We start from the raw sequence: 25,312 nt of genomic DNA on the forward strand, positions 1-25,312 counted from the left end.
GCTCTGAAAGAGCACGGATTCCCAAATGGGGAAGGTAGGTAAGTGAATGGGATGAGGAGATAGGACAGGTAAAGGATAATATTTTCTTTCCCCCACTATCCCTGTGTTGATTCTTCAAGAAATTGGGGACCTCTGGAGCAACCATTGGCTAGGGAAGCCTTGCAACTGGTCTCCAATGGCACTGTGCTGCCAGGGAATGCAAGCGAGACACCAGAGACATAGAGCTAAAATGAACACATAAGATCTTCATGCAGATGATTCTGGGCACAAGATCTGTGAGATTTGGAGAGTAACCCCAATAGCCTCTTCTGCAAAGAGAGAATGGGGGAAAGAGGTAAAACTCACCCCCTGAGGGAACAATTCAGGAGACATTTCTGTGAGGAAAACCTGTCAGAAATATCCTCCCTTTAGCCCCTTCCCATGGGGGTTCGACTAGAGGGGACAATCAGGCCTAGACACATTAGATACAGATTATCCACTTAATCTCATTTAATATGTTATTGTTATCCTCCCTCCCTCCTCCCTTATTCCAAACAGACAAATATATCTTCTTGTGATTGCTGCACTAAAGCATATCCCTCTTCACTGGTTTAAGCCTCACCATCAAAATTTAATTTTCCTTACAAAATAAAAGAGAAATGCATTTGATGGAGGAAATTACAGCTAAATTAATATCAACATTAGATAAACAAATCAGTAAATGTCTGCTGGCTATTGATTTACTTTCTGAACTGATTTTGCTGTCTTAAAAACTCTTTCCCACACTTACAGAGGAACACACGCTATACCCTTTAGGGTCTAGTCTACACTAGGGACATTTTCCCCAAATTCTAACTGGTGGTAAAGCTGATTCAGTTAATCCAATTTTAAAACTGGTTGGAGCCATAGTACAGACTTTCCTAAGACAGATTCAGGTGAAACAGTTCAGGCTGCCTGGTGCCCGGTCTAAGATAGTGTTTCCATCTGTTTTAAAATGGAGTAGCAGAACTGTTTTTAAACCAGTTAGAATTCTGGGAGGTGTGTGGGACAATACCAGCGCTTGCAGTAATTCTGAGAGACATTGTACCCCTGGGTTACTGTACAGCTGCACCACCCCCAGCATAGGGATGGGTCTTCTTTGAGCCCTACCCTTTTGGAACCCTGTGACTTTTTGTAATACCTTATTAGAAGAAAAAAACTGTCCTATATACCAAATTCTCACATTTTTTAAAAGTACAGATTGTAACTGTATTAAGACAGTAAGATATTTTTAACTTAGATTTCTCAATGTTGTCTCTCTGTCTTCACTAAAACCAGAATAGTATTTAAAGTGCATTTTTTATAGTCAGACTTTCTCAGGTAAGGCATCCTGAAAATAGTATTGTTCTAGGGTAGGCTTTCAAATACATTCCTGTTGAACTTTTGTAGCTTTCTTGAACCTTTGACCACATTCTCATGTGAGGAATATTTTTAAAATATGTCCTTAATAATTGAACAGGAGCAAGCATGAATACACACTATTTATTCAAATGTATAGTACCTTTGAAAAGACTTTGTTGCTGTAAATCCAGAATAATTCTGGAATTACTGAAGCTTCTCTATATAGCAGAGAAAGCTTCTGTAATATAAAAAGGACAGTTTTACAGTTCTGCTTTAACTTCCAAGGAAGTCCTTATGTAACTGCATTTCAATGGGCACGAGAGCAGGTTTTCCATTAAATTACTGCTGTACTTACTAGAGGTGTAGTCACAGGGTTTTAATAGCAAAGAGCTTGTACAGCAGATATCTAGCTCTGCTTTCTCCAGCAGATGTCACTTGCAGTACATAATAATTCATGGAAAGAAGTGAGGGCAGATAGAGATGCACTGTATTCCTTGAAATATAAGCCATATAGGGGGAAAAAACATTTTGGTGTCTTGTGTGTGTATTAAGTTTGGCATTTGGGTTGTTTTAACTGATGGCCCTAAAATAACAAAGGTAAAACATTTTTGTTTCCAATTTATCCAGTGAAGATTATGACTATAACTCCTGTAATTTAAAAAAACAGAGTGAGATACATTTAGTTGTTGACACATATGAAGTCTGGGTCACATCTGATCTAATCATTGCATTACCAGTTTATATATTATTTTTATTCCAAGCTGCATTTAACATGGAGTTCAAGTTTAGTGAGATGATACATATTCCGGGACAGAGAGCGCATTTTTCCCTATTAAGCAAAGGCTTAGGGGGTAACTTCTGTAACTAAGGTAAACTGCCCTGTGTTGGGCGTGGTCGGGAAGTGACCTGCCCTCACAGGAGCTCTGAGAGACTTCAGGCATGATTCTCCACTCATTTACATTGGTATTACAATGGTGTGTAATTCCATTGTCTCCAGTTGAGTAACTACTGATTGACATCGATGACAAAAAGAAAGGAATCAGGCCCACAATGCCTCACGCATGCCCAGTGCTTCCAGGGTCTTGGGGTGAGTACTGCTGCTGGGTCACCCTCAAAGAAGGGACAGCATTTGCTTCTCGTTTGGCTTCCCCCCACGTGGCTCCTTAGCAAAGGCATTACATTATGAGTTCTAGGCTCATGTGGTCCTTTTGCTCCCTGATCACAGGAACTGAAGGCTCTGGGGGCTCCTGTCCAAACAGTGAAAAAGACCCTCTCCTGCCTGGGCAAGGGCTCAACACAATCTGCCCTTTAGTTTAGGGCTTTTCTTCAAAATGTGTCCACACTCATTTTTTCCCCCTGACCATTTCACAACTGTAATGATCAGTACAGTAACTGGCCAATCTTACCCTTATAATGTTATTTGTTGATACTTAGGGTTCTTAACTCACTCTCCCCTTTTTCTTCCTATTTTCTGGCCAAGCCCAACAGGCAGGTTCTCCTATATGCTCACTCAGAGGGGGCAAGGCCTCCTGTCTGACTAGAGCTGCAACTGCTCTAAATAGACTAGAGAATGGGAAAAAGGAGCACCTGTGTCATTCCCCTTTTTCCCCCATTCCTGCCTCTATCCACACCCACACAAGAAAAGAATCTGGGGCAGTTTGGGGGAGGAACATCCCCTCCCCAAAGAAGGCAGACACCATAGGGGCCTGGGGACGAGCCCCTGTACTATACTCCTCCCCCCAGGAATCTAGGAAATTGTCAATGGGATGAAACAACCCACTCTGAAAAGGTGAAGGAGCTGGGAAGAAGCGAGGCAGAGCCCACACAAAATACAGCAGGAGGAGCACAGCATGGGGGGCTAACTAGCGAGTTCCTATGATCTTGGTCCTCACCTGTGAGCTACTTGCTCCTTCCTGCTGGCCCTTTTATCTGACAATGGAAAAAGGAAATTTAGGCATGTGGCTTCCTCCCACCTAGGACCCCTTCTCACAGTGTAGGGAATTTTCCCGGGCCAACCTATGAAGAGCCATCCTGCGTTTGAATCTATATCCCCTTCATTGGGTCAGACCTTCTCCTGTTTTGTTCAATATGTAACAAAGGTGTGATGTCAGGAGTCCTTGTCTGAGACTGGTCCTTATTTCCTGGTTCCAGTCACAAGTTAAGGGTTAGGGCTGCAAAAGATTATATCCCTGTCACAGGGCAAGGGTCAGTATCCTCTGACTACGACAAAAGAGTTCATGAGTGGCCAGATAGAGAGCAGTTACAGACACACCAGGAATTCCAGCAGGAGAAGGTGAAGGAAGGAGATTTGGAGAGGAGACAGCAAAGAATTTCCAGTGAAATTAATTCATGTATTGACCCTGTGGAGGCTTTGATATGCCCTAGCTGAGCTACTTTCCTATTGTCACCCACCAGGAGTTTCTTCTGAAGAAAACCTCACTAATATGTCCAAACTTTGATCAGTCACTAAATAGAGATGTTGGTCCAAGTTTCTAATCAAATACTCTGACTTTTATGGGAAAATAGAACAAGGCTCTCAGTCTTCTGCTGAAATGAAGATCGGGCTGTAGCACTAGTGACACATTTTCACTGGTAATGCAATAGCTACTCTGAGTTCAATGCACCAGAAGGAAGAACAAATTTCTTCTGAGCAGCACTTGGATACCATGGTGATGGGTGCAATGTAAGAATCTAAATAGAATGGGAAAATGCTCAGCATTTATCTCCTTTACTTTTATGCATGCATTTACAGGGTTGCTACTAATCTAAAGAGGCAGTAACTTTCTTATTTGGAGTAATGAAGATTATATGATTTACTGAATGTGACAAGAGGCTGTAGTCCCTCCCCCAAAGTCTCCCCTCAAAAAAACCCCTCAAGATTGTTTAATTTGAAGAAATTAGAGAGGATTTGAGTGGTACTAGTTGAGGAGCTGTTCCATGCAGGGAATTGTAATGTTAATAATAACACTCTGTTCATACAGATCCCCTTTCAGCTGAGGAGCTTACATTGTTTTATAAACATCAGTGAATGAAGCCTCACCGTACCTTGTGTATTACCTATTATGAGCGTCATTTTATAGACAGAGAAATTGAGGCACAGCTTAAATGACTTGCCCTAGGTCAGCCAGCAAGTCAGTGGCAAAGCCAGAAGTAGAATCTAGTACTGCTGATTTTCAGTCCTCTGCTGTAACCACTAGCTAATGTTCTCCCCATTCACTCACTCTGAAGAGGGATTCGTTTCTTTCACAAGAAACTCTGAAGATGAGAAGAAAAGTCAAACTGGCCTTTTGATTTTTTTAAGAGGATCTTTTTTAATCAATTGTTTATTCACACTGCAGAATTCACAAATAAAGGGAGTTTCTTGCACAATTGATTTTGAATTTAAACATAGAATATACAGGTATTTTGTGGTATCTTGATAGAATGAGAGACATATTTTCTGACAAGCTCATCTTGGGGATTGGGGAGGACATGAGGTTATCCTTTTCCAAAGTTATTCGACATCTGGGTTTCCCCTTCTGCAGTGTTTTGACATGAGTTAATTGCAAGCTTCATTCCTGTGAGTGGAGGCTTTTAAACACAGCACTGCAAGAAGTCATGTTCTTCTCTTTCTTAAAGGACCAAAGTCCCCTGTACCACTTCCAAATTGATGTTATTGCTTGGTTTTGACATCAGTGCTACTATGTATGTATAACTTCACTTGACCCATTACATATCCCTTCATCAGTTATCTTGGAGAACAGGGAAACCACGGAGGACACTGAAGAAAGAGTGCTGGCTAATATCTTACAGTTTGTGTTTAGTAATCAAAGTAGGAACATTTAGGAGAAACAAATACATTGGAGTAATTTTTAAATGAGTGCTTATATTCAGCAGTTTTACCTTTTGGCTCTATATACTCATCAACATTTTAAACTATTCCATTTTAAAGAGCCACAAAGCTCACAAGTGAGACAGAGATCCAATACTTTATTGATGCTTACAGAAGGGCAAAATGAAAAAGCTCTGATTTAAATGGTTAGGTTGGCCATCTTTCAATCTGTCATTATTTTAAAGCCCGGTACTCCAGCAATTTGCCCTGAGACTTGCAACTCACTCCCACTTCATAGAACAAAATTCCCTGAAACAAGTGGATAATCTCCACTGAACATGATTTTATGATAGTACTTTGATTAGCAGGTGAGCCTGCTTCTGAAACCATCTGCAGTAAGCAATCGCTTTATTTTACAACATTGTTGTTCGGGTATATTGAAAATTGAATTTTTAACATACTAAGCAAAACAATACAAGAGATGGGATAAGCAAAAGAAACTGTAACTGTCTTGAAAAAAATAAAGTTATGTCTGGTCACTTTATACACAGCAGTTATCCAAGTACATGCTGAACTGCAAAAATATAAACACATACAAAAAGAGTATTTATGTGTCCTCCTTCACCACATGCACAGCATTTTTTTCTCCTATGTCAAAAACTGTAATGGCAATTTACAAGTATATGCGCAATCAAATTGCTATTGATTTAGTGATGCATTTATTTGATGTCCCTTGCCTTAACCTCATTTTGCATTATTTCAAACTGTCAATGATTTGTGAATCATGAATATTCAAATCTAATTTGCACTTACAAATAAGCATGCATGCAAAAAAGGTAATATGTCTCTATATTTTCCCTTTTGTTTTGTATTTATTTGCACATTGTTTTCTTAGAAGTCCTCTTAAAGTAATTCCATCTATTTAAACACAAGTGCCCTGATTCTCCCCTCACACCAGCTTTACACCAGTGAAAGTCCAGTAACTTCAGTAGAGTTACTCCTAGCTTACACCAGAGAAGAGACTCAGACCCAATTATTTTTCCTGTCTTTCCCCCCTGCTGACTTCACATTCAAACTCATCAGTATTTTTTGCAAATGTGTTTCTTTGTAACAACAGCAATTTCTATTTATTACTTTAGTAGGGGAGAAAGGCCTGAATTAAAACCCTTTATCCTAACACCTTCAAACTTTACAGCAGTTCAGATCTGCATTTGAATTGGAAATCCATGATTTGGAACCATTTGTACTTATTGATAATACAATATTTTGCTCTTGGGTACAATAAATACTTCATTTCTTCTTCTTTTTGTACAGTGGCAGTAGACACAAAACAGAGTTTTACAACTGTAAAAAATAACAATATAGAAATATAGTAGTTTCCATGAAAATAAGGACCCAACATTTGCACATTCATAACTCCCAGTAAAGTCAATAGGAATTTTCAATGCACAAGAAATGCAGGACCAAGCCCTTTATATATATTTTTCCATTTATGTTGGGGGAGGTAAGAAATTGAATGGCACCCTCAAACACTAAAAACTCCTTTAGATATTTATTCTCAGATCAAACTGTTATCCTGAACATATAGGCTGCAGCCAACACCTTATCAATGGCTGAAATCTGAAAACAACAGATCAAGGAGCATCTGCCTCTGGTACAAACAATATTCTTCTTGCTCCAAAAACAAGACCCATTTGTAACACAGAATAATTTGGAGTTAAACCTAGGTAGGGGAAGAAAATTAGGACAATTCTCATGACTTTTGGTTCTTTATAATAATGTTGTAGAATTGTAATTATACTGTCTTCACAAAAAATAGAACTGATTTCATACTGCAAAACTATATTTGGAAACAGGTGTTCAGATTCCAACTGGCAGTTTAGTTTGTCATGTTTGTATCCCTTTTTACTCACTATATGTGAACATTCATACAAACAGATGTTCATCTCACAAATGGGTGCGATGGGTGTCCTTTGTGCTTTTATTGACTTAAATGGAAGCAGAATCAGGTGTGAATATTTGTTATTGCTTTTTGCTGTTAACCTCCTGTTTAAAAAACTTCAGCCAACCAGTTGGAGAGCAGAACTAATACCATGTGACTAAGGTAACCAGTCATACATCAAGAATAATGAATTGCAAAAAGTCTAAATGAACATTTTGCAAAGGGCCCATAGACTGAAATTTGTTTGCCTAAACTATTCTTGCTAAATACTTGCAAGTAATGAATACTTTCACAAAAATAAGGATTGATTATGGGGCCCTGATCCTTGTTTGAGGTTTCTAGGTGCTATCATAACACATATCAATAATAATGCATTTGAGAACAGAAAATAGCACTATATTGACCAGCTAGTGTGTATTCAAAATGAATAATTTGATCAGCTCTTCCACCAAGAGAAAAACTTTGGAAAACATGTTTATTTAAACATTGTGTGTGAATGCTGTAAATGAAATATTTTGAGTATTTAATGTAAAATAATTATAAATTTATATAGCTTAGTAATTTTTTCCACTAGAGCCAGGATCATGCAGCTAAGTGACATGGCTCAGCTGTTGTGAAGTACAAGGTAAAGCCAAGTGCCCTCAAACACCCAAGAAATAGTATTATCCAGTGTGACACATGCCTGGATATGTCTTACTGTGATTGTAATATGGCCTCAAGGTAAGAGTATGGGACAAACACTTCTTATGGGGGTTTTTTTATTGTTATATTTCTCTACTCCAAAGAACTGCTTCTACTAGAGCTTTTTATGCCACTAATCAATAGAACTATTAGCGATGAGTTATAATTGCAAATGATGTAATACTAGGAGGTTTATAAATTTGTGTATACTTGCTTTATAAGAAATTTATTAGTATATTGTTGTTTAATCTTGTTTCATCACTTAAGAAGCCTGTTTATTTCTGCAGATGTGGAAAACATTTTAAACTGCAGCATGTATCATGCACTTCATAATACCAGAGATGGTGTTGAAAACATGTCATACAAAAACGATGACTGACAATAGCTAAAATACTAATTAAGGACCTGATCCTGTGAGGTGCCAGGAACTTATTACTGTGTGCTGAAGGTCCAGAATTCCTATTAAAGTCAGTGGGAATTAGGCATACTCAGCACTTTTCATGGGGTGCTCTGCTCTTGCAGGACCAGGTAGACAGCCCTGTCCTGTATTCCTCAGTCAGGCAAAAATCTCATTTAAATCAATGGGAGTTTTGTCTGTAGGTTTGGACCCCAAAATATTGAAGGCTATCATCATATGGAGGGGATTGCCTGAAGGGAAGCACAGCTGGAAGGCCGATTCCCTTCAACGGCATCTTCTGCTCTAGCAGATGAGACCTACAAGATGATTTTCAGATCTTTTGGAGTGTGCAGATCTACTTGATTAGCAGAGGTCAAATCTCTGGTTCCCTGGCTTTCTGCATGCAGTTTATTATAAATATTATTATATTAGCATAATCCTGCCAGAAACACTTAGGCCAATCCATCCCCGGTGGAACACTATTGAAGTCAGTGGAGTACACCAGAGATGGGTTTTTGCCCTTTGAGTCTTATCAGCTATCTGTGAGGGAAGAAGCTCTGAGTAATTAAAGTCTCTGAATACAATGAGCTGCCTAGACATGAAACTTCATTGTTTGCTTTGAAGAGTAAAGTCACTTCATTCTATATCCATGTCCTTTGACGCCATCATTATTTTATTTAAAAACATACAATTGCCAGCATAATTCATAATCAATACAGCTCTCTAGACTTTCTTAGGTACCCTGAAATTGGTCATGGATGTAGTGATAGCCTGAGATTTGATGAGCCTATTTGTTGTCTCTTCTAGTTCCTCTTCATCCACCTTGTGAGCGGCATTTGATAGCTGCATTAGCCCTTCCATGGCAGTGTTATTTTGAAGCTTCCCAGTAACCTGCCAAGATCCAAAAGAATAAGATTTTTTTTAAATAAAGAACACCTGAAAAAAAATTAAAATAAACAAACAATCAAGCAGATTTTTCCCTTCACAAAATGAGGTGAAATTGTTTTATTTTCCCTAAGTTTTTCTAAGAACCTGTGGTGTAATTTATTTAGCAGGAGTGATGGAAGCAGGCAGATAGGTGATACCAAACATGTGTAAGAAAGAAGTTACATGTAAGTCTGGAAGGGTGGGTGAGCAGTTGAGTGTTTTCAGGATGCATATAATAAATCTTAAAAGGATGTAAAGGAGAGCAGGCTAATGAATTTGGAAGCTGTCTTCTCAACTGCCTCATCTGTATCTGGGTGTATAGGGCGTTTTCCTCTGGAGACTATTGGACAAAGGTTCAAAAACTTGGATATCTTCATTATGCCTAAATTGTCTTCTGTTGCAGCTTTAATCATGCACAGTGAGGGATGGGACTCAGAAATATATCCTGGTTGAGTGGGACAAAAAATGCTTCCCTTCTGACCTCCATCCCCTTGGGGGGAGATGCGGCACCTAACGATTGTTTCCGGCGCTGAGAATCTGCTCCCATTTGTATTAAATTTCTGGAGCACATGTTTCTACTGAGTTGGTAGAAGACTTTCTGAGAATGGCAACGCCACCCTGCCTTTGGCTAATGAGTCTGCCCAGGAGAATATCAAGTGCAATTACTTTCAGGGAATAACAACATACCAATGAACAGTAGGTAACGTTGACTCTGCAGAGGGAAACGAAACATACGTTCCTAGGTAGAAAAGGCTATGAATCAGGGTTAATTATCCAGTAGAGGGAACAGGGTTACACTAACTCTCACTTCCTGACTCGCACCAATAGATCACCTCAAAATGTGAGCTACTTACAGAAAAACATTTGCAAAGTTCAGCTCCCCCTCCCCCGCCCCACTTCGTAGCTTTTGTTGTTTTATTCATAATGAATGTGGTTAAGGTACATTTTCTTCCCATACCATTTGCAATTTATGAGGTAAGTTGCTCAACACCTGGTTTGTTTGGACCGAAGTAGGGGAGTCAAATAAAACTGAAGAAGAAGTTGGTGGCGATGAGAATGTAGTTAATGTCAGTGGCATATTTAATCTAATGCAAAGTTTAAGTCAGTGTTTTACATGTGCACAAAGTATCTGAAGAAGACACCATGCTTCCCTCAGACATCATTAAGGCGGTGGGGCAATCAGGCAAGAGGCTACCTTTAGCTTCCGGAAGGTGGGAGTACTCTGTATTGGAATCCTTTATTATCCTAGCACGTAGAGGAAGGCAAATCTGTCCCAGATTATTTGATTATGTACATTCCTAGGAAGGGGGGGGGGGGGGGAAATAACACATCCAGGCTAGCCACCAACCAGTCCTCAGGCTTGCAGGAGTCAAGGAGCGGCAGGATTCCACTTTACGGTTATTTTGAAAAATAATAACGCTGATGATCACAAGGAAAAGCTCTCGACCAAGTGTTGTTGCAAAACAGCAATAGGAGGAGCGGGCCAAACTTCGATGTGAAACCCAGCAGAGAAGCCAACTGTTTGCTCCTGGTCAAGATAGCGTTCTCCGGGCTCGGAGTGCGTTACACAGCTGGAGAGACTGCTGTGATTAGTAACTTTTCCGCGGTCTCTGGGCTCATCAGCGGATGAAAGTACCCGGTGGTGCAAGGGCGACCCCAGCGCAAATTCTCCCCCACGTGTAAACGGCCCTGCGAAGTCAAGGCTGCAGTAAGGCGCACATATATTGAGTTTGTCAGGGATCATAAAATGTGAATTGATTATTCAAACAGCCATTGATTATAAGAGAATGCTTACTGCAGCAATGGGAAAGGTTAAAAGGAAATTGACCTTCTGCGTACGTGACATAAAGTCGTTAGGTAAATGAGATATTCATACAGGGTGTAATCAAGGTCATGCTAATTTTATTAGTAGTATTAAACTCAGTCTTGAGCTTCAGTTGGGAGCAGTAAACTGTCCCCTTGGGAATCAAAACATGAGGTAGATCCCAGTGGTGGTGGTTGTTGTTGTTGCCTTTTAAATATATCCCGTGCTCCTACAATCGTGCTGAATTACTTTGGATTTACTGGGCCCGATCCTGCGGCCTCAGTGCCCATTGATGGCAATGGTGGGAGCTGAGAGTCCGCCGCCCGTCTGAAGAGGTATTAGCAGCGCACAGGATCGAGCCCAGTCTCATTTCCCATCACGTGTATAGGTGCGTAGGGGCGCACAGACATACACCTCTCCGGGGGTACGTCAGATTTTAGCCCCTAGGGAATCCAGGTTGCTTGCGTTTGCCCTGTTAGAGACGCTCTTGTCTCCCAGATAGGATGAGAGCGTGTACCAAAAATTAGATGCATTTATGCACATATTTATCCCCTCTAATTATAGAAATTAATCCTCTTACTTAGGACTAAAAGGTAACGTCTGAGGCGTCCCTTTGATGTTTAACAGCATCATTTGGGGCTACCAGTCCAACTGATTAAAGAATAATTGTTGGTAAATGCTTTCCGAGTGGATTGTGTTTAATTAGGGGCATTCATAATTTTACGGCTTACCGCAAAATGAAACGTAATTAAAAAACGCAGAAATTCTAACTGATTTTTATTCTAATTATGTTTATTGTTCAGGCTAATTATTGCACGGGCTGGGGTGTTGTTCCCCTTTCCCCAAAAGAAAGACCACATACAGCGCTCCCAAACATTCCCTGGAAGTTTTTCTAAGTACAATCGTGGGAGGGTTTTTCCATTGTTATTTTCAATTATAATTAAATGTTTCAGCTCCCCCCCGCCCCTTCTCTCCTCTATGCGACACCTTGGGATGTGAGAAAGTGATGGCAGCTCTCTTCCCCCAGACCTCGGAATAATTGCAGAAGGGCTGATGAATTTCTTGAAGAAACACTTGCCACAGAGTGCGGAAACCATCTCCTAGCAGGATTTTAGAAGCCAAAGTAAACAAAGCACCCCAGGGGCGATTTCCCCCCTTTGCGCAGCTTACTTCTCCATTTACTTCCGAAGTGATCGCACGCACGCACACACATACAGAGAGATGCACACGACATTTAGAACATGAATCACAGTTTACATTTCGAAAATCTTACGGCTCAAACAAGCATGTAAATAGAAGGTGTTAAGAGGGCTGGTAGGTCAATTAAAAGTACCTGCTAGTAGCTCTGCAGTTAGCAAAGAAACCTTCCCTATTCCACATGCACTCTTCATGCGCTCTTTGTACATACAGCTCCCCAAAAGAAAATTCAAGTCATCTCAGCAACCTTTCACAAGCAGTTGCTCCAGGGAAGAGAATAAAGTTACTCGACTAATTTGACTATTTATAGACTCTATGGAGTTTAGTATTTAAATAGATGTTATTCCTTTTACTAGGCTCGCCATGAAAATTGGAGACGAGTACCTAAATCAGCTGGCTGCCCCTTAACAAAAAGCTTTTACTTTTAAAGCAAATGATCGGTTCTGAGATGCCCTTGTTAAAGTGGGGGCGAATTAAAACTGTCAATACTGCGCCTAACTCGCGTTTTTCATTTCACTTCCAAAGCCGCTGAGAGGGGAATACAAGGCGCACCTATATTTATGGCTTCTTTTGCTTCCTTGTTGAAACTACCATCGAAACGTGTATGGTCAGTTCCTTTTTCGCCTCTGCTTTTCAGTCTTCACAAGTGTGATCTGGTTCATTTAGGTGCATCTCGGTCTATTCATGTAGCGCATCCCAGTTTCCTAAAGGATTTAATTTAAGTGCGATTATAACAAAGTGTTTAAATTCTATTGGGGGAAATTGGAGGTGAGGGACAATCCACCTCTATGCAAGTGAGAAATAGCCTAAGACTTGTAAAGCAGGGCAGAAAAGGGATTTTGATGGAGCAGTGTCTGTACTTTTTGCTGCAGTAGAGCCCTGAATCCTTTGATTTAACTGACATAGATTTTCCAGAAATAGGAAAAGGAGAGAGGGGCTCAGGGCTGGGTAGGGGGGGGTATTTTATGTAAATGAGCAAATCCGAAATGTATTACAAATCCACTGTAATAAAACTGACAGTTTTGACAGTATTGACAACATAAATATATGTTGGAACACAGCACTTTCAGACACTTAACCGATGAAGCAATAAAAAGATTCGACTACAATATTTCAAATAATCGACATTGATGTTTTGATACATCATTTTTATACCTCGAATCGATCTATCACTCTGTGACCGGTCAATTTTAAGTAAAAATCTGCTGCAATTATTTACGCTATTGCCAATGACGACCTAATAACTGTTTTCAATTAATTACAGCCAAACTAAGCATTATGGAGGACCAACTGGCCGTATGTTCTGTAGTACGTCCCTTGCATTGCTTGTATGGAGCACAAACACAAATATGTATATTGCATTCTCTTTGGGGGAGATGCGATTGTTTTAGAAAGAAAACTCTCCATCTTTTGGAAAAACACCGCGGGCGCTGTTCATGCCAGCCTCAAAACTATATTTCCAGGAAACACGTTCTATTGTTTTGCCAGCCATTTCTTTTATGCATGAACAGACCAAGCTCTTCGCATTTTTTTTTTAAAGTTAAAATTGTGTCCTGCTTCAGACAATGGACTCGGGAGATCTTTCAAAGAGGGAAATGGGCACTGAGAGAGAGCGAGCGCGAGAGAGCGTGTGTGTGTGTCTCCCAGTCATTTCAAAGGGGGTCTGGACATTGTTCTCCGCATACACCAAACCAAACTCCAGTATAAAAACGAACCTCCTTTTGGAGTGTTGTAGGTAGCCGGAGAACAAAAGTGACTATTTTGAGCGAGAGAGGGGAGCTGCAAGTGTAGCTGGTAGGCTCTGTGGTTGCTATAATAAATCGGTTTTGTTATCCATCTTTCTTTTTTAATCCCTAATTTTCCTTTTGTTACGATGCCAGGTTGGAAAGATATGTTTTATGTCCACGGATTCCTCCAATAAATACAAAGCACTTGCTAGTTCTGCACCGACCCCACTGCGTTATTACGAAATATTGACAGGGTTTTTTTTCCCCCTTTCTCTTTCGATGTAAATATACAGGTTGTCTGTTTATGTCAAATAGTTCTGATCTTCACGTGTACATTTCGTACAGCCTACAAAATATGAAAGACGCGCTGTCCTTTTACATTAGCACTTCAAATACAGTTCTCGTGCATAGCCATATACAATTCTAGGGGTGCCTATTCAGGTTGGCTTGGGATTTATTTTAATGCCCCTCTTCACACACACACACACACACACCCTAAAAAAAGCCGCTGCAGTGAGTTCCGATTTAAGGACGATAAAATTATCCTAAAAGGAAGTGAGGAGGTAGAGGGGGGCAGAAGAGAGTGGTGATGGTGGGGAAACACCGTAACGTAAAGATTTCCACCTCCTATGTTTCTCCGAGTGAGTCGGCTCCCGGATTCGGAATCCACTTTTACCATCACCTTGTGAGAAAGGCTTTTCAGTGCTATGCTCTGGTCTCATTTAACTGTTCAAAGCAAAACCAAACCAAAAAAAAAAAAAAAAAGCAGCGATATTTGGGGGCTGAATGGAAAAAGCGCATTTCTGAAAGTGTTGGAGTCCCGCCAGATAGCGCTAGAGGGCTGTTTATTGAATCGCTTCTTCTCTTCTGTGGGATCTTTAACAGAATAAACAGGAGAGAAAGAGAGAGAAAAATAAGGGGGTGGGGGGAGAGAAGCCACCCCACAAGTGCCGTTTTAAATCTCTGGAGTTTACTGGGAGAATAATAGGGACTTGCAAGTGAATAGAGAACCTACATCTCTCTGGGTTCGTGTTGTTTTTTAAAAGCGAAAGAGAAAAAAGAGGCGGAGGGAGGATGTTAACAGGTAACTAAATGAACCTCCTCCTAATCCAACTTCCAAAGATCCCAATCATACTGCAGTGGAGGTCAAGAAAAGTTCACTGTGATGGGCTACCATTGACTTTCTGGAGTGGAAAGATTTTCGAAAAATAATAGATGGCTGAAAAGGGGGAAAAAGCAAAGCACATTATTGGAAAGCGGGGGTGGGGGGAGAAGAGAGAGAAGAACTAAATGAACACAGCGATCTGACGAAACTAAAATGTACTTAATTTTAAAGGTCATGCTAGACCAGACCTGGAAAATGATGCAGCTCCTGAATCCACATATTTAGTGAATAATTTAGGGGCGAAGTGGGGGGAAAACCAAATGATAAGAATTAGATTGAGGTGAGTAAAAACGGATCAAGTTCTAATAATGAAACCTATTCTTCGTATGGGACAGTAAAGGAAATCAGCAAAGTGCAGTTCTTGTGTGTGGGAGATTAAAATATGGAATATTCCTTATAATAAAAATAAGAATGGAAGAGTAACATGTTGCACTTGATCTTCTGGATAGTATACCGAAAAGAGAAAATTTCCTGTGGATTTTGATACACGGTTATGGTTATATTAGAACCCTACAGATCATTTAAGCAGAATTATTTCTTTCGTCATTAAATCTGATGCATTTCATTCAACAATATTTCAAGAAAAAATACAAAATTAAAATATTCAAAATAATTCATGTTATTCTGCAATAACCCTCACAGTTTGTCTGCAAATGTGGAGGATAGGTTACATTTCTGGATACAATTTGCATGATCCAAAAAAAATACTTCGACTCAGCAAACAAACAAAGTAACATTGAATAAAGTTACAAACAAGATTAAGGTTCAAATAATTTGTCCCTTCAGCCAGGCGTCAATTATTCTATCAGAGGTAGGAAGGCTAAAAGGATTTAAACCACGCAAATTTAATAAACCAGATTAACAATATGTACTTTTCAAACTGTTAGGGACCCCAAAGTAAACTACCCAAAATATCTATTGAACCAAATGACTGCCTATAGGAAGTAGAGGATTTCCGAACAGTAAATAGTGATTTCGTGTAAGCATAGCCTGTTTCCCCCAAACTTTCTATTTGCAATAAAATATGGCACTGTGCATAAAAGCAATGGTTTAACATAAACAATGGAATACACTTCTTACATTTAAAATATTACCTGTTGTGCAACTCCGGTTTTTGCAGGGGTTCTCAGAAATAGAGGCAGATCTCAAAGCCAGCAAAAGGCTAAGATGCTTCGGAAAGGCTGATTGAAAACAGACTCTAAGTTTTAGCGGATTTTCTCTCTCACTCCCTCCAAGAGCTAAGAAGCCGATTTGGGAGTTTGAAAGGAATGGGTTTCAGCGTCCATATTTGTTCTGGTGCACTTGTAAAATGCGATTTGAAGAGGATCTTTAGCCCTCTGATTGTCTTTGTTTTGTTTTTCTTGAAACGGATCTTTTGCCCTTAATGAGTCCCCACGCAGCTGGACAGCTCCTTCTCGGACACTGAGAGCTCTAACCCCAAACTGACCCCAATTTGACACCACAAGATGAAATTTTACCGCCTGTTAAAACCATTTCCAGCCTCGGCAAAAGGAGCTGGCTGTTGACGGAGATGCACTTCCATACCGGACACCTAATTTCTCTTTGGACTTTGGTCTAATCTGAAGAAAAAAAAACAAAACAAATGATGCGCCTCTCACACACTTTTCACTGGGATCAGCCTTTGTTGTAAGTGTGTGCACGCGAAACTGGAAATCAGCCAATTTAATCTCCCTGAATTACTGTTTTTTGTTGTTGTTGTTGTTTTTTGTTTTTTTTTTAAAGTGTATCCCACCATGCTGGGGGGGGGGGAAGGAAGGAAAACACACACACACACACACACACACACTACTAACAAGAGCTAAGCGTTCTGGTGCTGCTGTTTCTTATATTCCTACCTAATCCTGAATATGTCCAAAGCTTCATTTTGGGACACTAAATTTAGATCCTCTAATGGCTAAACTGTAGCGCTTTAAACTATGTTCCCATATATTGTATGCTTTAATCCACTGGGATAGTGGGAAAAGGTTCCATCTTTCTTCTGCCCTGTGTATAGAAAATGACACAACGGGGAGCATGAAAAACCTTTAACTGACCATATGAAATTTTACTTTCTATCAGCTTAAAATCATTTTTTAAAGTTGGTCTTGCTTCTAGGTGGCATGCACACGTCAGGGCTAGCCAGCTCAGGGGCTTTAGTTTAAAATAAAAATTGTGAAAAGAGCAGCATTTGGTACTGCAACATCTTTTAGCTATATTTATGTTGCTCTTTATCAATTCTTTACACTGAAGAATTGAAATCTACATTGAATATTATGAAAATCAGGCATGTGAAAAAATGAAGTATAAAATAATGCTATAATTAATGAAGCACTCTTATTTGTAAATCAAGTGGTGTAGAAACTTCCTCTTTACAAGGAAACGGATAAACTTTCATCGCAATACACCCAGCCTGGGATCTGAACAAATACATGAAGTCTTCAGTGGAACTAGATTACTTTTATACAGCTATATTACAATGAAAGACCCTTTCTTGTATCATATTGAAGCTATTTGAAATGAGATATACAGCTGTACTCATTCTACCACTATTAGAAAATAAATTGAGAAGCTGCACATATTTAAAATATATCCTAGAAGCTTGGGCATATTGGAAGTACCATAATCAAATGATTCCGATGAAGTTTAGGAATTTGGCATCTTTCTAGGGGGCGAAAAAGCAAATACCATTCATCAATGACTAGATCTCTAAAAAAAAAAAAAAAAAAAAAATCTGTTAGAAAAGTACAGCTGTAAAACTAGGAAAGGATTTGCATAACCTACTGCTCTGTAGGTCTCCGTGCACCCAAAGGATTAGCCAAGTATTCATTACCATGAATATCTTGAATTGCGTTACCGATTTATACGACAGAGTATAAAATACTGCACAACAAAACCGGCTTTTTCCTTGCGAAATGAATCGACTTAACCACTGCTTGAAAGAGATCTACATACTAAGGGCTTTTTACTCACCTTTCTTTATAGTCCCGTGAAAGTCAGTCACAGAATATCGGTTGCTCTTAGAGCTAGCTTTAATCTTGGAGGAGATCCTCTAGGGGGAAAATAACCGGTCTGCTCTTCGGCTTCTGACGCTTTTTAAGCAGGGTGCAAGTCTGGCTAAAAGTATCTGAGTGACTTTTCTCCATATTGCTCTCATATTTGTAAATACAGTCTGCTCTGCAGGGCTCACCACTATCAGAACTCGTAGGAATGCCCACTGGCGTTTGTCAGCCCTCCACACTATCTTTCTTTATATGTGAGGGCTGATTTCCCGCAGACATCATTGTTATGATGGCTCATTTAATCAAACTGTTTAATTGCTCCGGTAATCACTATCATCATCACAGGTACTCAATCATTCATCATTTTCGAGGGGTTTATTGACCTCTGGAGCTCATTCTCTATGCCCATTAAAATCTAGCCAAATTTCTATAATTACCCTTTGGGTTTTTTTATTCATTCAGTTAGTTAGTTTCCAAAAATCTTAAAATAACAATAATAAACAATCCCTAACTGATTCAAATACATTTTTTTTTCGGTGTATGTTTAAAAGCCATCTATGTATGAGGCCACATTCACAACTGGGTACATACATAATCATTGATAAATCCCACTATTAACGGGATAGTCTGTTTTAGATTTTATGTGCAGGGGACCGTGAACGAGAAAAAAGGGTGGGGGGTGGGAGAGGACAAAAGTGCAGCAATCGATAGTTTGACCATCGCTCCTCCCCTAAACTTCAAGCATCCCCCATGATTGATGATCTTGGGTAGCTTTGGTAATTGACTGCTCTGAGGTAAGGCATGTTTTAGTTCCAGCAAAGTGAAGTGATTGGGCGAGAGAAACATACTAACATTAACGTGTGTGTGTGTGTGTGTGTGTGTGTGTGTGTGTGTGTAAAAGTTCATTGGGTGCTCAAGGAGGGTGCACTATCTCACTTAATTTGCCAAACAACCCTACTGTAATTAGCACTACAATTAGAAGGCATTACCGAGTTAATACCTAAGCATACATTCCCCAAATACAACACAGATATAGAGCAAGGTCCAGCAACATACATACATACATAAGTACATTGTACACACAAGACCCAGTGATTGGCTCAAAATAAACGTGCAAACAAAATCTACATAACATTTGGGCTTATCATACAAAAGAGTAATCATGACTTTGTTTTAAAGCCCCCTTTAAAGACCAAAAACCTCATCACAAAACTAAAGGGATTTCCCTCCTCCTTCCTCCCTCCGTCCCTCCTCCCCCTCCCCCCCCAGACATCACAACTGCGGTTGAGAGAAGCGATCACTTAATGAAGAACAATGCCAAATATAGTTTGAATGAGGTGTTCTCTTCATGTCCTGGAAAATTAATTTTTTAAACAGCGTAATGAATTTGCACAGAAAAGAAACCACACTTTAAACATAACATTCTGGCAGAGACTCAGTACTTCGTTAAAGCAAGCTTATTTCCTATGGAAGATCAACTGTATATGCCCCTTTACATTTTAACTGTCTATTCTCCCAGACGTGCATACCATTCGCGGCTACAGTGGTATCTGAAGATTAAAAATTTGTTAACAATATGCTAAACAACGCAGTAAAGCAGGATATACTTTGCTTGTAAAATAATCTAGTGAAAACCAAACCAGGTCTAGGCTTCTATCGTACTTTTCTTCTTGCTTTCTGCAGTTTTCCCTCTTCCCCTCTCTCACACAAACACACACACTCTCTCTCTCTTCCTCCTCCTGTGTCTCCCTCTTTCTCACTCACTCTCTCTTTCCTATATGAAAAGGAAGGTTGATTTGCTATGGGTATGATCTGTTGTATGGCTCCCCCCATGTGGAGTTGAAGCAGTCCTGATTACATACTCTGCATATCACAGGCTTTATTCGCTCGCTCGCTCTCTCTCTCTCTCTCTCTCTCTCTGTGCTCTCCTCTCCCTCTCCCCTCTCCCTTGTATGTGTCTCTGTTGTAGGACTGGCTATGGCCACCACTACTTCCGGGTTCCGTCATTTCATTCTCCCGCCGATCAGCGCTGCAAAACTGAGCCTCTTCTATAAGCCAGCCAGCAGCCAACCTGCCAACACTTACTGACACTCACTCATCTCAGAGAGAGAGAGAGAGACAAAATACCTACCAGGAAAAAAAAAGAGAGAGAGAGGGGGAAGTCCAGGTTTTGCAAACTATTCAATTTTTCTTCGCATCTTTCCCCACCCCCCTTCCTAGTACTTAAAAAAAATCCCAATAGCGATCCTAAAAGGCAAAACCCAAACGCGGAGTTACTGGAAGAAGAAACCGGGGTTAAAAAGATTCCTCCTCTCTTCTTCATCATCATCAACCATCATTCATTCACTACCTTGACATTCCCTGGCTTTGATTGACAGCTGGAGTGGCAAAAAGCCATGAGACACGACAGTTTGGTTACATGTGGGTTGCTGACGGGCCGATCGTAACCTTCAGTTTGGGGGCTTGACAATTTTTTTTTTTTTTTTTTTTTTTTGCTTAGAGAAAGAAAAAAGGAAAAAGAGAGAGAGAAAGAGAAAAAGGAAAGAGAGTCAGAGAGAAAAAAGAAGAAATACACAAACATCGTGGTTCTTGGCTGATTATTTTTTATTATTGTTGTTGTTATTATTATTATTATTATTATTATTATTTACCCAGACTGGAGAATAGGCGAAGTCTTAAGTGGGTTGCCAAAAAAAGGAATCTTCTTCACTGTAAATCACTTTCTTTTCTGGACTGGGATATTAAATATACGACACATCCAGGAGTTTATTGGAGCGCAGACTGATGGCGCAAAGGGTAGGTTTAAATCTCCAACACTTACCTATATATAAATCCTCTCTTAAGAGGGGCCTGTCCGATTTGCTCTCCTCTGTTGCTGATGATGATGGCGGCCAGTATTAAAAAATAGCAGCAAAAATTATTCACCAGCTTTGTGTGTGTGTGTGTGTGTGTGTGTGCGTCTCTCTCTCTCTCTCTCTCTCTCTCTCTCTCTCTCTCTCTGTGTCTCTGCAATTGTTCCACGCTTTTTTCCTCTCCAGCTTTTCCCCCAGCAGCGCGATTTCCCTGCTACTCTAGCTGCTCAGTAGCACGGGTTTCACAGGGGAAGGTTTGCTGCTGCTGCTGCTGCTGCTGCCGCTGCCTGGGATATCTAAACATATATCTATCCACACATATATTGCTGCTTGTTTTGTCTCTGACTCTGACAACGACAAGGGGAATTGCTACTAAATAATGTTTCTGGTAACTTTCAGATTATTTCCCCCCTCCCCCCATGCACCCTACCTTCTCCTCCCTGCTTCCCAGTGTTTAGTTCTTTATTTATTTATTTGCTTTTGATTCTGTTTATTCATTTATTTCTGCTCTTTGCTTTCTAATTCAGAGTAACTCGAGTTTCTCCCTCATTTCCTTCCTTTTCATCCCAGTTTCCTTGTTAGGGTTTCTTCTTCCTCGATTGAAGCGGACCTCCCCCCCCCCTCCCGGACCTCTTCCCCTCCTCACACGGCCCCCCTCCTTCCCCAACCCTTGCTAGCCTCTGCTCTTTATTTTATTTTATTTCATTTTGTATAATTCTCCCTCCGTTGTGGCTGTTCCTGTTTGGTTTTGCTGTGTTGTGGTCTGTCTGGGTGCTTTACTCTCTTCTGACTTTTGTTGTTGTTGTTTGTTTTTTTTTGTTTTTGTTTTTTCCTCCTCCTCCTCCTCCTCCTTTCTTCTTCTTCTTCCTCTCTCTCTCTCTCTCTCTCTCTCTCTCTCTCTCTCTCTCTCTCTCCTGGCCCATTTTTTGACAGTACGATGAGCTGCCCCATTACGGCGGGATGGACGGAGTAGGGGTGCCGGCTTCCATGTACGGAGACCCTCACGCTCCCCGGCCGATCCCTCCGGTTCACCACCTGAACCATGGGCCGCCGCTACACGCCAGCCAGCACTATGGAGCCCACGCCCCGCACCCCAATGTCATGCCGGCCAGCATGGGATCGGCTGTCAACGACGCCTTAAAGCGGGACAAAGATGCGATCTACGGGTAGGTACATGCAGGGTAACCCGGGCGCCATAGCCCGGCTTGCGGCGTGTGTGTTCTGGACGTGGGGAAAGAAGGCAGAGGAGAGGAAGGGTGGGAGAGGGCTCCCATCTGTGGGCATCGGGCTGGCGAGGTTGAAGGGGTAACTGTCTAAAGTCTGCTTTGGAGAAAAAGACGTGGGAGACACGGCTCGTGAGGGTTTTAGGAGAGTCACAGGCACAAATCACTGCTCTGGAGGGAGACCTGTAATGTGGCTTTTTATTAGTAGTAGTAATAATAATTAATAATAAATAATTTTTAGTCTGATGACATCGGAGGGACATAAAGTACCGATAGGAAATGTGCACCAGAAAATACACCCCTATACGTGAAAGTTGTTTTTTCTTTTTTCTTTTTTTTCTCTCGGAGAGGCAGAAGTTAGGAGCTGAGACAGGGGGTGGATACCACGGCACTGGATTTTAGCTGAAGCAGTGTTGTTCTGGTTGATCAAGATGCCATAATAACACTCCTCTAGCACTGTAAATAAAGAAGTATTCAAATCGCGGAAGACAGAGTAATAACAGAGGGGCTCACTTCTGGCAGACAACTCTTCTTTGAAATGGAAAAAAATTGGAGGCAGTGAGTTGAGCTTCCCTGTTTAGAAAGAAAAAAAAATTAAAAAACCCAAACCAAAACAACAAACCCCTGTACCAATGCAATGCTTTGGGGGAATGACACAGGTTCCTTTCAGTGCAGTAAATTACCCCAAAAGAAGAGCTAGTAACCTCTATGACACAAGGAGGGCCCACGATCAGAGCTACAAAGGGGGGAAAGTGGCAAACACACACTTACTACTTAACACAGAGATATTTTTTCATGACTACTCCAATTATGGGAAAATATTTCTAGAAGTGCTTCTCCCTCCCCCTCTCCAGCTCAGTTATCTAGACAGCTGGTATTTTACTTGGGTGTGCTTTCTAAGCCAGGAAACTTCACCACATTTTTGCTAGCAGTCTCCTTTAAAAATAATAAAGAAAAACCCCAACTACGAAGTAGTTCAAACAGTTTGCGTAACAGTGTTTCTCATTTTGGGTTCTAGCTTGAGGGTAGAGATGGGATTGTCCCGGTTTCATATTATTTAAAGCTGTGGCTAAAAGTGTAAGATTCACAGCTGAGCTACTGTCATGGGTGCATGCGTTTATTTTGTTCGGTGTTTATGTTATTTTTGTCTCTGGTTTGTGGGATATGAACAGTGGATGCGGTTTGGGATTTTACATTTTTAAAATATTTTTTGACGTTTTCATTTGTATTTGCCCGGTTTGAAGGTGTAGTTAAGGGCTGCAGGGTGTAATGTGTGTGTGTGTGTGTATATATATATATATATATAAGTATATATATATATACTTGTTGATTAGAGCTCTTCTTTCTTGCCTCTCTCCCCCCTCTCTTTCTTTGTGTGTCACTGCCCGGTAGGCACCCGTTGTTCCCCCTGTTAGCGCTTGTCTTTGAGAAGTGCGAGCTGGCGACCTGCACTCCCCGGGAGCCTGGTGTGGCCGGCGGGGATGTCTGCTCCTCGGACTCTTTCAACGAGGACATCGCGGTCTTCGCTAAACAGGTCCAGCACTTTTTCACAGCCCTACGACCCCGCTTCGCCCCTTACCCCCCACACAAACCACCTATCACCGCACTTTCAGAGAGAGAGAGAGAGAGAGGCTCTCATCTTTTGATTCCACACTGGAACTGGGGATTAGGGTGTGGAGAGGAAAATGTGTTCTGCCACCGATCCGAAGTGGCCTCATCCGTAAAGAGTCGGTTCCAGTCTGTTGAAACTAGTTCATCCAACTCCTCGCTCCCCCAAACCCTCAGCCCCACCAACCCAATCCCTGTGATCGAGTTGTTAGCCAGACACACTCACCCAGAGAAATAAAAGAGATCAAAAAGGAGAGGGATCTGAAAGGACAGAGGCACCGGGCTGGCTGCAGTTTAGACTCTTTTTCACATAAATTGTTATTTCACGGAGCGTATTAATATTTTAATCTGGCCTGGGTGTATTTCGACTCGCTAGTTTGTCACATGCTTTTCCTTCAAGTTATTCGCTTACAGGACTTTGAACCGGGGCTGCAATTTACACTGATTTTCCTTCTTCTCGCAGGTCCGCGCTGAAAAACCACTTTTTTCTTCAAACCCAGAGTTGGACAATTTGGTAAGGCTTCCACGTTTGCCTTCCCTCCCACCCCTTTACTGTAGTTTGTTATATTAATATAACAAGCACCTTTCTAAAACATGAAGGGATCGTTGTGAGTGAGCAGGCTGGAGGCGGCCGAAAGTTACAGGTTCAGCCATCCAGGGTTTAGGACCGGGGAGGGGGAAAGCAGAAAGATTAAAAAACTACATCCAAGAGGCTTCAAAGAGCTTCACTTTTAAAGTGAACCAGGGCAAACTCTGAAGTCCCAATGCATTGCAAAGCTGTGTTTAAAGCCGCGGGAAGCGACAGTGAAGGAAATAACTGCTTAAGAAGAGAGAGCTGGAGATTTCTAGCGCAATTCTTTTGCTAATGCGGATGATTTCAATAGTAAAAGTGCCTAAATCCGCTTGTAAAGAAGATGCCAAACGATGCATCTTGAGCGTTTCCCCTTTTTTTCTTTCTTTTGAGGTAGGTGTGTGTGTGTGTGTGTGTGTGTGTTTGGTTGGTTGCTGTGCGGACCCTCAGAAATAAGTGCTGGGGGAGACAGAGGGGGATTTCTCTAGATCCCAGTGAGACACTAATCACCGCTCTTAAAATAAATATGATAAAAATCGAGTGCTTAGGGTTAAGGTTGATCAAAATTGCTCAAGCGTGACAAGTGAGCTAAAAACCTGGCTAATGAGTGTGCGCCCTGACAAGCCCCCTCTCTGCCCATTGGGGCTCGCAGCTCTGCTCAGACCCCAGTGCTGCGTCCTTCTCACAAATAACTCCTCGCTCAAAACTTTCTTTCAGATGATCCAAGCAATACAAGTACTAAGGTTTCATCTTTTGGAATTAGAAAAGGTAAGACCAAGGGAGCTGGGGTCTGTGAATCCCACTCTCATTATCCCTTCCCCTCCTCCCCCAATGATTTGTTTTAGACACTTATAAACATTGTCAAATAATATAGGGGAAACGCAGTTTGATATTGTAACCTGGGCCCTAAGACCATGTGACACTCGACAAACATGCCGATCCCAACCCCGCATTTCTTTTTAATTGTAATTCGAATGGATCTTTTAAAAAATAGTTTAACCCCTTTACATTCACCCGACTCTTTTAAATGCATGCGATTTCGCTGAGTC

The 25,312-nt window shown here is 41.0% G+C and overlaps 1 protein-coding gene and 1 long non-coding RNA gene across 5 annotated transcripts in view; one reads left to right on the forward strand and one right to left on the reverse strand.

Moving 5' to 3' along the window:
• Nucleotides 1-5,042: 5,042 nt before the first annotated feature.
• On the reverse strand, nt 5,043-19,254 carry LOC128835630 (uncharacterized). The gene is made up of 3 exons (XR_008444680.1): nt 17,981-19,254; nt 16,105-16,590; nt 5,043-9,081 (listed from the first exon to the last, which is right to left on the reverse strand). It is a non-coding gene; the product is annotated as an uncharacterized LOC128835630 (long non-coding RNA).
• An 806-nt stretch (nt 19,255-20,060) lies between these two features.
• The window catches only part of MEIS2 (Meis homeobox 2), a 181,262-nt gene continuing 176,010 nt past the window's right edge, over nt 20,061-25,312 (forward strand). For 2 of the 4 annotated variants that reach the window (XM_054025202.1, XM_054025204.1), the window contains exons 1-5: nt 20,061-20,805; nt 21,795-22,027; nt 23,477-23,618; nt 24,156-24,206; nt 24,981-25,031. In XM_054025202.1, the coding sequence (XP_053881177.1) occupies nt 20,794-20,805; nt 21,795-22,027; nt 23,477-23,618; nt 24,156-24,206; nt 24,981-25,031 (489 nt within the window). In that variant the 5' untranslated portion in view covers nt 20,061-20,793. Of the gene's footprint in view, nt 20,806-21,130; nt 21,250-21,794; nt 22,028-23,476; nt 23,619-24,155; nt 24,207-24,980; nt 25,032-25,312 lie in introns of those variants that run through there. The other 2 variants (XM_054025203.1, XM_054025205.1) reach the window with 1 other exon arrangement.

The sequence above is a fragment of the Malaclemys terrapin genome, chromosome 4 (assembly GCF_027887155.1).
Source record: "Malaclemys terrapin pileata isolate rMalTer1 chromosome 4, rMalTer1.hap1, whole genome shotgun sequence".
Taxonomy (NCBI): Eukaryota; Metazoa; Chordata; order Testudines; family Emydidae; genus Malaclemys; species Malaclemys terrapin.